The sequence below is a fragment of the Vigna unguiculata genome, chromosome 7 (assembly GCF_004118075.2).
Source record: "Vigna unguiculata cultivar IT97K-499-35 chromosome 7, ASM411807v1, whole genome shotgun sequence".
NCBI classification, from domain to species: domain Eukaryota; kingdom Viridiplantae; phylum Streptophyta; class Magnoliopsida; order Fabales; family Fabaceae; genus Vigna; species Vigna unguiculata.
In genome coordinates this window covers 38,006,957-38,023,771 of record NC_040285.1, presented here as the reverse complement: position 1 = coordinate 38,023,771, position 16,815 = coordinate 38,006,957, and the positions used below count along the sequence as shown (strand labels likewise).

Genomic DNA, 16,815 nt, shown 5'->3' with positions numbered 1-16,815 from the left:
AATAATAATTCGCTGAGCCGTTTCAACAATTTTGAGTGCTAGATTTATGTAGAGTGTAGAATATAACTGGTGACCATTTTAGACAAATATTATTTTGTTAGCTATTATTGTTAAGATAATACAAAAAAAAATATAACATTTAATAATATTAACAATGTATAAATTTTAATGAGAATTTTATTACGCTATTTGACATATACAATGGTTTACTAACCTCCGCACAATAGTTTCTGCATTAAGTAATAATTATTGATGTGAGCGCATATGGATTTGACATTAAACGCATATATTAGTTAAGTATAAATGAATAGACAACAATGGATATAGCAATAATTGAGAGCTAAATTGTAGTTTATAAAAAGAAAAAATTATCTTGACACCTCCTTTTTCTCTTATTTCTATTTTTCTGTTAATAATAAAATACTATATTTAACTAATATAACAAAATTTTGAAATAAAATAATAATATTTATAGTTATTAAATGGTAGTATAAAATATAATACATGTCAAACTATGATTATCCTTTATAAAATATTGCTGAAATGAGTTTTGGATGAAATTAAAAAGGTTGCATAAATCAATTACAGTAGTGAGAAACTGCATTGCTCCATAACAATTTAGTAAGAGAAATAAATTAAAATTAAAATGAACCTTCTTTGGAATTTTTTTATATAATTTCTCCGAATTTTCATTTTTAAATTGTATATAATTAAATTTTAAGTTATCAGTAAGACTAAAAAATCACGCCATTTTTATTACATAAGACTAAAAGGAAATTACATCAATGGTCAATGCTTAAGCAGGAAATTTAGTTTTAAGAAACACACCAATTTTAAAATACCAAAAAAATCCTCAAAAGATTTAGCAGATCTTACGGAATGAGTAGGGGTAATTAGGGAAAGGCATAAAAGTTGAATAAGCTCCGAAAGAGCGTTCTGTTAGGAAGTGTGTCAGAGACGGTTTCTTTCTTTCTTTCCATGGCACCAAACACACTCGCCTCAACCATTACCACTATAAAATCTCTTCTTCCACCTCTCTCTCTCTCTCAAATCGCTTTCTCTTTCTAAAATCGCCTCACTCCTGGAGAGAAGCTCAAAGCCAACAGAGAGGTCAGTGATTTTCAAGAAATTCTCGGTTTATTCAATGAACAGTAGCTTCTTTAATTCAATTTTAATTTCTCTATGAATTAACTTCATTATACATTAAGTAATTTGCATGTTCGACTTATTAATCATTTCATCGACATTTCTTGAATAAAACTTAGTTCGACGTTTTCTTCGATCGCGCACTGTGATTCTTTAAAGAATCGGTTATCAAATTATTATGATCTGAGAATAAATATGAATTAAGTGATGCTCGATGAAACAATTCAGTTAATGATCGATCATCACATTGCGATTCCGGAATTCTTTTCAGTTATAACCATCTTTGTCTGATTTTGCAGAATCGAGAAAAATGCTTAATAAGGACGCTTGCTCTCCCTCCTCCAACGGCGGATTCGGACCCGCTTCCGCCTCTGGTCAACTGCCGTCGAACGGAGGCTACGGTTCGTTGTACTCAGCTCTGTCGAACGATAACCTTCCTTCGCTCTCCGCGAACTGCAGCAACGGCGGCGGCGTTTCGCTGTACCCGTACTCCGAGTCAGCAACTCAGTATGACTCGTGCGTGATTCAGAAGCACCAGGACATGGTGAACCGTCAAAGCATGTGCCTGAACCGCCTGGTGGAGACTTCCAAAGAGGTGGATGCTCTGAGGCAGGAGAACGGTCAGCTCCGGGCCGCAAACAAGGAGTTGCAGAAGCAGCTGCACCTCGTCATCCAGGCTTCGCTGGAGACTCAGTTTGCCGCCGCCGGAAGTGGCTCCTCCGGCCAGACTCAACCGACGCTGTTCGATGTCTTGCATGGCTTCCGCAGCCTCAACATTGGGGAAGGCAAAGAGAATTATGCCGATTGGAATAACAACAGTAATCATAATCACAACAATATTATGAATAATAATAATAACAAGGACCTGCAGGAAGTTTCGGACGAGAGTCCAACGAGCGTGATGGAGAATAACGTGGTGGAAGTTGAGAGATTCTCGCTCCCTAAGAGCATATCTGTGAGGTCCAATGGTTACTTGAAGATGGCTCAGTCTGCTGCTCTTGCCACCAATAATAATGCAACTCGCAATAAAGGTGCCACTCGCCCACGCGCCACCGCAACTCCACCTGAAGCCGTTGTAAGGACACACGTGCTAACTCTCTATATATGCTTGGGCTTTTTAAGTTATTATTATTATTATTTATTTTGATATGTGATTATTGCGTTTATCGTTATTTACCGTACTTGACGTGCTTGTTAGTTGCTAATTATTTTCCTTTCAAAAGAAGTAAAGCCTTGCTTGTCTATGTCATTACCTGGTGGTAGCTGCAACGAATGGAGTAGTTTCTGGTTGTTGTTTTCATTTGCGTGTGCTTGTTTTGGAAGTGTGCAACTCTAGTTAGCAATCGGGTTCGCAGGACCCATTAGCTCAAGTTGCTCTAAGGCATAAAGAAGTAGCCCAAGCCTTGCTGTGACAGTTGTAACTTGTTTGGTGGGTAGGAGCTAGCATAACCTGGGCTTTGGGGTCGTTAGGTTAGGTGGGGCTCTAGCTTTTCCCGTTGTTTCTTTTTTCTTGCGTGGGTATCATGTCCCAGTTAAGTAAGATTAATTTTGATAAGGAGCCATACAGTTTTGGTATTGTATAGGGGTCAAATAATTATGTGGTTTTTAAAACCTCCATGAATTTTTGAAATATGGAGAATTGGCAAGGCTGTGTTAGCCATACAACACACGTCCACTAAATATTGTTCTTTCATGTGTAGATTTGAAAAGATTTATGATAGTCATGTTTGATCTGTCATTCTGCTGCTAGCTGCTAGTGGTTGGGTATGTTTAACGTTTTGATAGCCACAAACAACAATTTCTAATTCGTGTTAGATGACATTATTGTTTTTAATTGGTAGAGTAGAGCTGATGCAAATATATTTTATTTATTATGGAAATTTTTATTGTCAGCAAATAAAGAAGTCATTTTAGTAAATAACGTAATTAGTGTGTGTGTGGAAAGTATATGTGCACCGTGCACATAAATGCATAATTGGACATGATATAGATAACAATATCTAACAAAACTTTAATTATTTTTTGTATGAATTCACATTATATCTTTTCCTTCTTACACTTATGCTCGTTTAGACGATGACATCTAAATTAAGAGAGTATAGTTCAGCTTACTTAGAGAGGATGACACCTAAGTTAAAAAGTCAGCTTAATTGGTTGAGCACCGTATGTATGAATTGTTATAATATCTTAAATATATTCAATGTTTATGGATGAAAAAATTACGAATCTGACTTAACTACTGTTGATAGTTGGCAGCCTAAAATATAGGAAAGAGTTTATTTATTTATTATTATTGTAATTTATGCTATTTGATTGTTGTTGAAATTTTTGCATATGTTGGCATGAAATGGTACAGCAGAAGGTATATGTGCGGGGAGGGCAGAAAGAGGAAGAGCCTCTGGAAATGGTGGTGTATAACCAGGGGATGTTCAAAACTGAGCTGTGTAATAAGTGGCAGGAAACTGGTACATGCCCATACGGAGACCACTGCCAATTTGCGCACGGTATTGGGGAGCTTCGCCCAGTCATTCGCCACCCACGCTACAAAACTGAGGTCTGCAGGATGGTCCTTGCTGGGGTTGTGTGCCCATATGGCCATAGATGCCATTTCCGCCATGCACTCACTGAACAAGAGAAAGCTGTGGTATCACAGCCTAAGCCCAGAACAATGAAGCTGGAAAGATAGGAGTCCGTCTTGTCTGCTGGAGTAAACGTAAATGGTACATAATATTCTTCATTGTGTAATTACAAACATGGACAACTACCACCTAAAAAATAATATTGCTTTCTAATGAATTGGAAAAGTAAGGGTAAAATACAAATACAAAATAGGAGGTTTGCCGCCATATCTAGAGCAGGATTGTTGGGGAGAATGTGGTCAGTAGTCGTCGTGTCTTTCATTTTTTTCTCCCGTCACATTTTGATTTTTGAGAGTTAAATTCATAATACGTCAGATGATCCCGATCCAACCAACCGATAGAAAGTATTCTTTGTAATGATACTACTTTTCTTTTTTGCTTTTTTGGTACTTTTGAAATGATACCATTTGATACTTTGCAAAGAAAGCAATTTCTAGTGTAGTCTATTTTTTAGCTGCCTGTACTTTTTTCTTTCAATACGAGTATATAATATATTTCACTTCCCTTTTTTGCTCATCAAGTAAATCCCCCTCTTTCCTTAGGCTACAAAATCAGGTCTTAAAATAAATTTGGTAGAAATCTGTGTGTTTGCCAAGATTGTCCTGTAATTGTTTAGGCCCAAGATTCCGTAGGCCTTGGCCCATAGTAATATGCTCACACTCACTCCAGCCTTCTCCCGTGAACAAAATGTATCTAATTAAGCTCGGACATACTACCATGTTTATTCGGCCTACCAGTGATCTCACATACCTGGACATTGGTACTTCAAAAATCCATCAATAAACTATTCAAGGAAATTGATGTCATTCACTTTTTATTAGAGATAAAACTTCAAACATTTTATATATGTACTCTTGTAAGATAATTTCTTTCACAGTGATCCAACTCTGTCCAGAACTTTATTATTTATTATGCCTAATTTCATGCCCTTTAATTATAAAAATAAATAAATAATCAAAGATCAATTGATATCACTGGCTTTTAAAACGGCCAAATAAACACTCGTAGTGTTCTTATTTGCTTCCTGTATATCTAACATGAAATTATTTTATAAAATATCTAAACAAAATAATTTATATAAATTAAATTTTACCCTAACCAGATTTTATTTACGGATTATTTAAAATGTTCCATGAGACTAGATACATTTTTACATTTTTTTTACATCACCATAGATCACGAATTGAATGGTTTTTTATTTTTATTTGAAGTTTTTTTTCATATTCTGTGTGTAGATAGAGAATTATAAAAATAGATAATTTAAAATAAAAAAAAGATCCTTTAAAAATCTAAGATTGTGTTTTGAAACCTCCATCAAAGTATAATGATATAAAATTTAAGGACGAAAGTATAAATTTTTTTATTCTAAGCTATCAGAATAAAAAATCATTTTATCTTATGTAACTTTTGTCTCGATAAAAATAAATTAAGAGAACAACATTATGCTTATAACTTACAACTTTAAATTTGTGTTTTAAAATCAAAGACGCATTTTGTAAAAAAGTTACATGCTATGCTTAAACAATTGCACCAAATGCTTAGTCATAGGAGCGTAACTAAGTTCACATATAGAATAAATGTAGGTATAATTAGTTGTAACATACTCACTTTGGTCCTAATGTGTTTAAATGATACTTATTTTTAACTTTGTGTTGATTTAGTACCCAAATTAATTAATTTGCATCAATGTAGTCCATCTCGTTAAATTTTCATAAACGCCGTTAACAATGACACTGATGTGGCATTGCAGAACAGACAGTGTCACCAGAAATAATTGTCCAGTGGCAATTTTGGTTTAACGTGCCATATCTCTCTTTTAAAGTTTATTATAAATGATTTTCCCATTTGAAAGCCCTAATTTTCCATTGCTACCTTCATCTTGAGTTGAATTTTGTTGTTGAAAAACATCTTTGGTTTGATTTTTGTTAACAACGAACTGTGAATGAAGATTTCAAAGGCTGCAATTACTTCAAATGGTGCAATGGAGATAATGGGAATGAAAGAGATGCAACCATTGCTAAACAGAGCAAAAGGAAAGGATAAGTAATCTGGAAAAAAAAGTTAATTGATTCTGAGAAGTGGCTGAAATACTTATTTAGGATAATTGGTTTGTTGGGTTTGATTATCATCCTCCTCCTGTGTGTTCAAACAAAAACCCTAAACCCTATGATCCAAACAACAAATCATGCAACTTCAATTTTATCCAAATCGTGCAGACTCCCTCAAATTCAGCAAACCCTCTTCCCCCTCTTTACTAACGTATGCAGAGAAATGGGAACAAATGTGTGACTTTTTTTTTTGTCTTATGTTGCACTGTTCCACATCATACACAACTCTTATGCCACATCACAATATTTTTTTTCACTTACTAGGTCCACATAGTCAAACGTTATCTTAATTAACGACTTTTTTCACTTACTAGGTCCACACAGTCAAATGTTATCTTAATTAACGACGTCAACGAAAAGAGACTACATTAATGCAAATTAACTAATTTGGATACTAAGTAGACACAAAATTAGAAGCGGGTATTATTTAGACACGTTAGAACGAAAGTGGGTGTGTTGCACTAATTATACCAATAAATATATAATCGAACATGTAAAGTTAAGTCAAAATTTTCTTAACACACCTTTGAAATAATTGATTATCAAGTTTACAACAACTTTTCTCAAATTCCGCATCTAATCAATAATATTGGGTATGCATTACATTCTGCAAAAGGAAATTTCACATGTTTTGGATATATGTGATTAATTATGATACATAATTGATTTTATCAAGAAAATTTTTATGTTTTTTAAATCAAGAGAGCTATGTTGTGATTTCTAAATATCTTGTGAGAATATTTTTACATAATTCAATTATTTTGGAAGAAAGATCGCTCAAGATTCATCATAGATAATTAATCATGTTTGTAGGTTGATTTGTTGTAAAATTGGTAATTTGTTGCTCAAAGTTCATTAAAGAAAGATTACTATAGATTATTTGTTGTTGTAAGATTAATTTATATAAATAATGTTAAGATAAATACGTGATAAAAAAATTGTATAAAAGGTGAGCCGTTGGAGTCGCTAGAATTCGAATCCATTTATACGCTGAACCTTTCTATATTATCCTCTATTGTATTTTTAAAATATTATTTGTCTATATTAAAAAGATTTTTAGTATATTTTAAAACATAAAATTTAATGTATATAATAAATATATTTTAAAATTAAAAAAATTAATAGAGAAACCAAATAGTAAGTTATTAAAAACGTTTTGTACCTTTATTTACTTTGATCGTAAAAAATAAAAAATAAATAAATCGTATCAAAAGTATATTTTATTTTGTTACACTAATTTATGTTTGAAAAACTTCGACTGAGGGAGCACGTGGTGGTATGCAGTCGAGTACATGATATGAGGCCGTGCATCCATAATCTAACGGTTGAAATATGTGATTGATGAGTGGCGTAGAGATAATCCAAAGTTGAAGGGAGAAAAGATTCGTGTGTGGTGGGGTTAGTGTGAGTAATAAAACCCATTTCCTTCTGTTAAGCATCTACATTCCACAACAACTCCTATTCCTATCATCTTCTTTCTACACACACCAATATATATTTACATGTGGTTAACCTAACCTAACCCAACAACATTTCGTTTCATATCGCAGAGAGAGAAAGAGAAAGGGAGAAGAGGCTGAGGAAGTGATGGGAGATGGGTGGGTTGGTAAAGCATAAGAGAATCAATATTTCTCACTGTTTTTGCCGATTCCACCCATTCCTATGATTTCCTCTGCTTTCTCTCTTTACACTCTCCTCTTACCTTCTCTTACTTATGTATGGTAAGCTCTTTTTTCCCTTCAGATCTCTTCTTTATACCATAGATCTGTGCTTTTATGAATCTTGATTTCTCTATCGTCTTACTTTTTCCTTGCTTCGCATGTATGTGTTACTCTGCTATAATTACTATCACAGATTTACCTTTTTTTTTTTCTTCTTGTTGTTCATGTTTAAGATTTAACAGATTATATGAGCTATTTCTAGCAGGTGCGTGTGTTCTTTATGATAAATGCGCTATGTACCTTTGAAGAGAGAAGCTAATTAATTGATCCAGTTGAATCTTGGTTCATTTGTAGATCAATGAGTATATATGAACTGGTTTTATCTGAATTATATTAAAACTAAATAAACAAAAAATATTAACAGATATTAACATACAGTAACAGCGATAGGTAGTTGATGTCTGGAAATTAGATTTTCTGTAGATTATAAATCAAACATACGAATTTGAAGAGATAATGTTTGATAGTGAAATCACTCCTGCTGAATCTTCAAAGCAAAATATTTATTTTAAAAATTACTTTTAAAAAATTGTTAAAGTTCACACAATAAGCGAGTACTTCTCAAAATGATGAGATTAAGTACACCTGAATATATGATAATAACTTGTTAATTAATATCAAAATAATAGATGAGGTGTGAAGATGCTTATTCACAGTGCCAAGTAAAACGGTCTATTAATTCATTTCTTAATTTTTGAATTTATATATACATTTTTAATATAATATTAAAGTTTGTATGGAAGAAAATGTTCGGAACCTGACAAAGGAGTTCACTGAAGAAAAATGGAAGATTTAATATATTCGAGACAAATAGAAAAAAATGTTCAGAAAATTGACGTGTAAACTTTAAAAGACGAAAGGTGTAGATATAATCAAAAAATAGAAGTATACATTTGAATATTTTAAATATGAGTATAGATTGAGGATTAGAATGCAAGATAGTTACATATTTATAATTAGGTTAGGTTTCTTAAATATAAAGGGAGGTTGGAAAGATTGTATCCGAGAAAGTAAATAATATGGAAAGTTAAAAATTTGTCTCATTAGTTGAAATGAAAGTTAAAAGGAGAGTTATGATGCACTGATAGGGTTATCTATATATGTGTTAGACATGTATATGTGTTTCATAATTTGGTATACTTTATCGATATTTATTAATAAAATATTTAATTTATAAAATCGTAATAAATTATAAGAAAATCTTTGAATATTGATTAATTTTAGTGACAAAAAATAATTAGTTATTATAATGATTAATTTAGGTACCAATTATAAACTAAAGTAATTTTTATTATAGATTGGTTTCTAAATTTGTCACTAATATTAGCTACCAAGAATTTGACTATCAAAATAATTAATTTATAAAGTGATTTTTAATTAGAAAATTAGTCTCTAAATTGGTCATAACATATTTTTTATTGCTACAATTGGTCATTATTTGAGAGTTTTCTTGAAATGGTGATAATTTATGTTTTTTGTTGTTGAAGATTTTAGTATATATGATTTTAATTTAGATTTATATTATAACAATCCTATATTTATTATGTTTTTAAGAATTATTATACATTTTTCAATATTTATATATCACATATAATATTTTATTATTTTTAAAACAAATGTATCTGTGTCATATACATATTGTATCTGATATATATATATATATATATATATGATACAACATTTAGAAGTATAAGATGATTGTTTGAATATAAATACATCAGCTCACGAAAATTTAAAATTAATCGACTATTTATTTATTTTAAATAATAAGTAAATAAAAATCTTATCAACAAAGAAATTATTAAAATAAAATAAAATGTAATTGATATTGATATTGAAACAAAAATATATTAAATAATGTAAATAAATATTAATATAAAATATATATTTATTATATTTTAAAAATTATCATAATTAATTTAAAATAATTATATTTATTTATCTTTACAATTTAAAAATTGAAATATATTACCATTTTAAATATAAATAGACTTCAAGAATTAAAAGTATATTTAACTTGAATAATTAAGGAAGACAAGTATAAACATATTACTAAACCGGGACGTAGGCATATTTTTTCAACCAAAAGAAATAGTTGTATCACCATCTTATTGATTTACTCAATAAAGTTGAATGTCCAAAAATAACATTAAAATATATTTTATATATAACTTTGAAAAAACATATACCTAAAGGAATAACATACTAAGAAATCATTTTTTATGACAAAAAAAATAAAAATGAAGGTGCAATATTACTACATGTGGAATGCACAAAACTATTCCGTTTAAATTGAAGACCCTAATAAGAGAACCTAGTGGCTGCAACCATGAGGCAACACCATTTAGAATAATATATAGTGAAGGTGGGTCCTAAAAGCTAATAGAAGCCATCATGATAGAGACAACTAAAACCTAATTTAGTGATAATTTATATAAAAGAAAGAAAGAAAAGAAAAAGTTGCGTTGAAGATGGTATCAGAGGAGTGAACACGGCAAGGCAAGCATGGCATCGAGATTGATGCGTCTTCTGTCGTATTACCCACAATTCAGTAAAGTCAAGTTAAGTGGGCATTTTGCAGACTCACCCATCACTGACTCACGTGACATTACATCAACGCGTTTTACTTTAATAATATAATAACATATATTAATATTTTAAATTAAAAATACAGATATAACAAAGTTTTTACCAGCGGTTAAAAAATATCATCCCAAATTAAATAATAACAGTCCTTCAGTTTCAAAATAGTGCCACTTTAGGTTTTCCTTGAAGATATCGAAACCTAGAGTGACTATTTTAAGGCGCCGTGAGGAATTGGCTCAAAAGGAGTGTGTTGTGTGAGTGAAAGAGGTTTTCTCTGGAAAAGATGAGGCAGAAAGGAAAGAGAGGTTTGAGCGAGGAAGGGTTTGCAATGGGTGGTTAGGTAAGAGAAATCAGATGATTCTGGTTTTGTTTTTCTTTCCTCTTGCCTGAGCCTCCCATTCCAATTGCTTCCTGGTTCCTCTCCTTCCTCTTTTATTTGCCTCCCATTTCAATTCGCTACCAGGTATGTATTCATCTATCTCTCTTTCTTCACTTTTTTTCTCTCTAACCTAATCTCCTTCAGGTTCATCATTTCTATGTTTATGCTCTTTTGTTTTTGCAATTCATATTATATCAAAAGCAATTTTGCAAAGATATCTGTTCATGCGCAGCGTCACTCACCGTCTCGTGTGAAGAACAACCGAATCAAACGATTTCGTCACATCACGGGTTCCTCACTTGTGATCTCAAGTTTTTTTAAATAAAATTGTATAATGCTTTGTATATTGAGATTTATAACTTGATTCGATTTCACCAGTTGTAAGATGTAGTAAGGAGATATTATCGTACAAAAAATGTAGAGCAAAATTTCTCCTATATCTGATCTTCACACCGGAGTACTCTGTTCAGGCCTAAAATAACAAAGATGAGAAGAAGATGCTATTATAAACTATTTGTTAGTTAAAACATTCATTCTTAATCTCAAAGGCCATCCAAACTTGGGAAGAAGGGGGAAGGTGAATAAATTAGTGAAATATTTTTATTACAAAAATATTCTAGGTACAAACTTCTTTTTTTCCATTTTCAATTGTGTGTATTTAGTTAATATCAGATGAAGGTTAAAAGTATAACTCAGCATAAGAAAATGTTCGAATGAAAATTTATCGTTACATATATGTATTCTGTATTAAAAAAGTTCACGGTTGAAGGACTAAAGTTGGATTCTATTTACGATGGAAGTCTATTAGAAAATCTTATTAATATTTACCGTTAATAATCCTACAGATTGGATTTTTCTAATGTACAAGAGAAGAAAGTGATACAAATCTTGATCATGAGTATTCTTGGAAAATATTTCTTTCAACGTTTTTTTTTTTAAATCTTCTTTACAATTAATAATCTTACAAATACAGATTATTATGAGATGATTAAATAATCCTTTAAATAAATTATAAAAGGGAGTAAAAATTGCCTCTGTTTACGGTAAAAAAGTTGCAAATGTGAGAAATTCTGGCCGTGGTAAACATGAACGTAATTACGCTCAAAATGCTTCTATTTACATTAAAAAAAATTCCGCGTGGATTAAATGCTTACACAAATGACAACAATGTTACATTGATTAACTTATATCACTTATCATTAAATCTTATTTTAAATATAATTTTAATTTATTTATGGGTTCATTCCATAATTTTGCTTTTCATTTGAGAATGGAGATTTTAAAGTAATTTAAAAATATAAAGTTGTCCACATTTATTTCTTATTTTATTAATTAAATTATTTTCCATGACATCTTAAGTGATTCTGTCAGGTCTAAAACTTAATTGTATCAAAACAAAAAGTAAGTAAATGGAAAACTCAATTGAAATTATAAATATTCTAAATATAACATTTTAATTTTAAAATAAATATTAAAATTGTATATCATAAAAAGACTATTTTTTTTAATTTTAAATATTTCATGCATTTGAGGATAAAAGAAAAACTAGTATAAGATTTACTACAGACCACGTTGAAAAAATCATAAAGGGTTAAATATGTTTTTGTCCCTCAAGTTTCAGCGAAATTTGGAATTAGTCCCTTATCAAAACTTTTGACCAATTTAGTCTTTTTCTTTCAAAATGCGTGAATTTAGTCCTTTTAACTAAATTTTGTTAAGTTTATCTGACATTTCAAGCGCATTTCATGATAGTATTTAAATTATTTACATTGTTTGACACATTTTTGCTTCAATGTTAACTTAAATACTATCATGAAATGTGCTTGTAACGTCAGATAAATTTAACAAAATTTGGTTAAAAAGACTAAATTCACGCATTTTAAAAGATAAAAGACTAAATTGGTATAAAGTTTTGATGAGGGATTAATTCCAAAATTCACTAAAACTTGAGGGACAAAAACATATTTAACCCAATCATAAATAATAATAATAAATAGAAGTGGGGGCCTCGGAGGGGCCAATCCATTACGCGAAAATATTCGATTCAATATCCTCTCTCTCTGCCGACAACTTTTGTCCATATTCTGTGTCACGAGTTTCATCATGCTCACAATTTTGATTCCTTTTTGCTTTTTGCACCTTTATCAGTGTGATTAAAAAACTGTCTCTGTGTATCATTCTTATTATTATTGTTAAATCTTTCTTTCCTGCATCACTGTTAAATCTAACTTGATACAACCCTTCCCTGTGAAACAGAAACATCGAAGAACATTAGAGAGAGAAAGAGAGGAAAAGGGAGACAAATTTGGAGGAAGAAACGGGTATGGGGGGATTGGGAAGTAAAGCTTATGCTATGCTATTGTTGAATCCATCCATAACCAAAGCATAGCAAAATATGGTGTTTCTTCCCTACACCTCCCATACCACTTTTTTCCTCTATTTCTCCCCCTTCCTCCTCCTTCTGCTGCATATTCATCTCAGATCTCCTTCTTTTCTCATCTGGTAATGTTATCCCTATTTTCTCTCCTCTATTATCTCATCAAATTTTTATCAATTATTTTTAATCATGTTTCCAATATTAAAAGATTCATTGGTTGCAAATTTCGTTAGATCTATATCAGAAAAGTATGAACCGATTTACCATAGTTTAGATCTAGACAAGTTTGGTTCAAGTTCTTGTTTAACAAATTATACCAATCAATTAAACAGCCATTTGTCTGGGTATGAGTACTTTAACCACAGTAGATTCATATTGTTGTATACAATTTTACCATCTATACATCATTCACAGATGCAAATTGTTCTGAAACTCAAAAAGTTTGATCTCTCTTCAATCAACAAGCGTCACTTTCTGATATTGAAAAAGGTTTGTTGAAATTTTCTAATTTGAAGTCTGAGATAATTTTCACGATAAAATTAATTTTTGATTCTTCGTTTGTTTCAATCGCCCCTAATTTATCCGTGTGATGTTAAAAATTGGCTATGGTTCAACAACTCTTTCATACTACAGCAGTTGAAGCAGTTGAATCCAAGAAGAGCAAAATCAAGAACGCTCATCAAAGCGCTTACCCCTAACGCTCCTTTCTCCTTTTTCCATGTCACCCACTGAATCTTTCTCTCCCTACGATCACCACCACCCAAAAGAAAAACTTTTAAACAGTGATCCCATTAATTCTCATTTAGTTAATTTGTTGCTATTTTTCTTCAAAGTTAGATATATTTGTTTTGATTGTTCCTAAATTTGAAATATTATTTTTCAACTTTTCCTATTTCAAATTATACAATTTCCTGCAACGTAACAGATGTTCTTTTCAAAGACCAGGGTACAATAACGTTAATATTTTTTTTTTACTAAATAGTACAAATTCATTGAGATAATACATGAGCAAATAAAACAAAAAGTGAGTAAATCGTGTTTCGAAAAACTCGTATTTCAAACTAGCAAATATTCAAAGCTGAAGCGGTGATCGAAAATATGTTTCGATTTCATTTTATTTTTTGTTAAAATCATGCTTGGAAGCATGAATTCAATTTCTTTTATAGTGTATAAAAACACATTTTATTCATACTTTTGTATCTGACGTGTTTATATATAATTTCCATTTCTTTTTTACCTTAATTTCTAAAATCACGCATGGATTTTTATCTATAATAGTTTAAATTGCTTTTTGGCTTATTTTTTTTTACTGAAATATTTAATGTTCTGGACAAGGTTTCACTGAATTTGTAGTTGTTGTTGAAACTATGTTTTGTTTTTCTAAACAAGTTATTGGATTTTAATGTTCTTAAATAATTTATTCATTGTTATTTTGTAAATTTTAAATTTTACTTATAAGTTTTTAATTATAAATAAACTGTTGTGTTTATTTTACTTTACATGTGTTTCTTAAACAGTGCGATTCGGTAATAAAATAATTATATTAATTTAATGTTACTTGAAAATATAACATCATAAGGTCTTAATTGAAAATAATTGATAATATTGAAAATGTATATTAAAAATAAATCATTTTTTTTGTTTAAATAGTACCTAAGGAAAGATAAACAAATATTTAGATAATGTGAACTGGTTGTATTAATTTGTGACGACAACATGATAAGAATAATAATGATAATGTTAAACCACAAATTTGTATACAAGACCAATTGTGGGATGAGTTTTCTCAAATCAATATTTATTGATTACCTTTCCTTACGTGTTAATTTTCAAAAAAAAAAAATTATCACTTTTTTTAAAATTTATTTTTTTATATGGATCTTCAATATATGAAAATTAAGTGTGTGTGTGTGTGTGTGGTGTGTATACATGTATACAAAATAATAACAAATTATATTATTTAATGATAATAATATAGTTAAAATATTGTATAGAAAAATATTATAGTATAAATTTAGGATGTTATGTATATAGCATGGAACTTCCAAGCTCACCAATTTGAGCTTACCAAGTTAATTTATCAAGTAAAGTTGGAATTTTTCCTTTCCCTTATAACTATGTATGCATATTTTTATTTATTTATCTATCTATTTCATATTATCCTAAAATCTCAGTATAAAAAAGGCTAGAGTCAAATTTCCAATAGCAAACTTTAACCTAAATTCATAGTTTTAAAATACAATATTCTCAAAATTCACATCTTACAAAAATCTCAAATAAAAATCACTAAACTCAATTCATCCACATACAAAGTCTCCACCTAAATTCAAATAAAAATTCAATTCGGAACTTAAGATTTGAAATTTAATAGTCAACTTTCTTTACCGTAATTTCCTCAACTTCTAAGAAAAAATTGGATTGGAGGAGAATTATGAAGTATAACACTTTAAGAGCTCATTTATCCTCGCAAGATTCAATTCTTAACCATTAAAAACCTAAAACTCTTCAAGATTCTCCAAAACCCAAATCACTTTCATCTTTGCATGCAGGTGGAGTAAGGAAAAAATAAAAGTTATACCTTTGTTTGTAATTAGTAACTATCTAAGCTTAATAAACACACAAGGTGGAGAGAATATTAGTGTGACTTTGGTGTAAAAAGAAATTGGATAGCATATATAAGTGGAGAGAACAAACAGAAGAATGAAAGGATAATTCTGAGGTGTTATAATATGTTGGAAGTACGATAATTTTTTTCATTGATATTAGAACCTCTGTGGCTTGATAAACCCACCCCCTTTATCATTTTTTCTTTAAAACTGAAAAGGTTTAGTTCAATCCAAATTCCATCCCAACACATAAAAGCCCCACTATTTATTATTTAGACCTGAGTGGTAACGGATGGTTGGGGACGAATTCCATACACATTCTCAGACAAATAATTTATCCTTCTCTCCATGTCCAAACTTAATATGTGTGAAATTTTTATAGCGGGTTAGAGATGACGAGAAAGAGCGGGAATAGATTTCACTATCTTATACCAATCCCCGTAGAAAAATTCATTCTCATCTTCATATTCAAATTTAATGGGTATCAAATTTTTGTTTCATTTACATTTCCACCGAATAACGGGTATAATCTCGTACTCATACAACTCGTTTTCTTACTATTTTAATATTCATTTTAATTAATTTTTATAAGATAATAAAAAATTACAGTAAAAAGAAACATAATATTATCAAATGTTCAATATTATGAGGATGGTTGTTTCTTCGATATCAAATATTTTGAAATAAATTATAATTGTTTACATTTTAGATTAGAATACCAAATAAAATTTTATGAGAACCAAAACATTTATTAAATTTGCAAATATTAATGAAACCTAATTGACAAAATTTTAAAATATTTTTAAAAAAACATAAAAGGAAAACAAATATTCAAATTAAAATATATTTTAAATGTTTGTTTATTTCAATTTTTTAAATTCTAATGAATCTTTTTTTTATACACTAATAAAATTTATAATACAGCACTTGATAAAAATGATACAAAGAATGAATAATAAACATAATAATAAAATTTTGACATAGATCTTTTATCTTTTGAACTCCAATATATGTTGGATGGTGATAAAAAAATATTCATGACAATTACATTAAATTTTTATTGTAGTAAGTAAAAGTTATTTATATAATTATAGTGAAAAAATGACAGAATGATTGATAACAAATTAGAAAATAAACAATAATTAGATAAAATACATCGAAATAATATTCTATATGATGAAAATAAACAAAAAATCAAAATATTAAAAAATTAACAAATGTGTGTCTTATAAACAATTTGAGAGACTGCCGAA

The 16,815-nt window shown here is 29.9% G+C and overlaps 1 protein-coding gene and 2 long non-coding RNA genes across 4 annotated transcripts; all 3 read left to right on the top strand.

The window, feature by feature from the left end:
* The first annotated feature begins 962 nt into the window (after positions 1–962).
* On the top strand, positions 963–4,301 carry LOC114190666 (zinc finger CCCH domain-containing protein 15). The gene is made up of 3 exons (XM_028079641.1): positions 963–1,110; positions 1,446–2,221; positions 3,503–4,301. The coding sequence occupies exons 2-3, from the start codon at positions 1,457–1,459 to the stop codon at positions 3,830–3,832; spliced, it is 1,095 nt and encodes a 364-aa protein (XP_027935442.1). The 5' UTR covers positions 963–1,110; positions 1,446–1,456; the 3' UTR covers positions 3,833–4,301.
* A 3,050-nt stretch (positions 4,302–7,351) lies between these two features.
* On the top strand, positions 7,352–11,299 carry LOC114192189. 2 transcript variants are annotated; one of them, XR_003606070.1, is made up of 2 exons: positions 7,352–7,614; positions 7,817–11,299. It is a non-coding gene; the product is annotated as an uncharacterized LOC114192189 (long non-coding RNA). The 2 variants fall into 2 exon arrangements; XR_003606069.1 differs by having other exon boundaries at positions 7,788–11,299.
* Positions 11,300–12,608: 1,309 nt separating this feature from the next.
* On the top strand, positions 12,609–14,575 carry LOC114189942. The gene is made up of 2 exons (XR_003605748.1): positions 12,609–12,728; positions 12,836–14,575. It is a non-coding gene; the product is annotated as an uncharacterized LOC114189942 (long non-coding RNA).
* Positions 14,576–16,815: the final 2,240 nt, after the last annotated feature.

Bases quoted from the DNA above. Each gene is read 5' to 3' on its own strand.
- LOC114190666 (XM_028079641.1), top strand. From the start codon at position 1,457: ATGCTTAATAAGGACGCTTGCTCTCCCTCCTCCAACGGCGGATTCGGA. The intron at 2,222-3,502 runs GTAAGGACACAC...GAAATGGTACAG, and splicing joins CAACTCCACCTGAAGCCGTT to CAGAAGGTATATGTGCGGGG.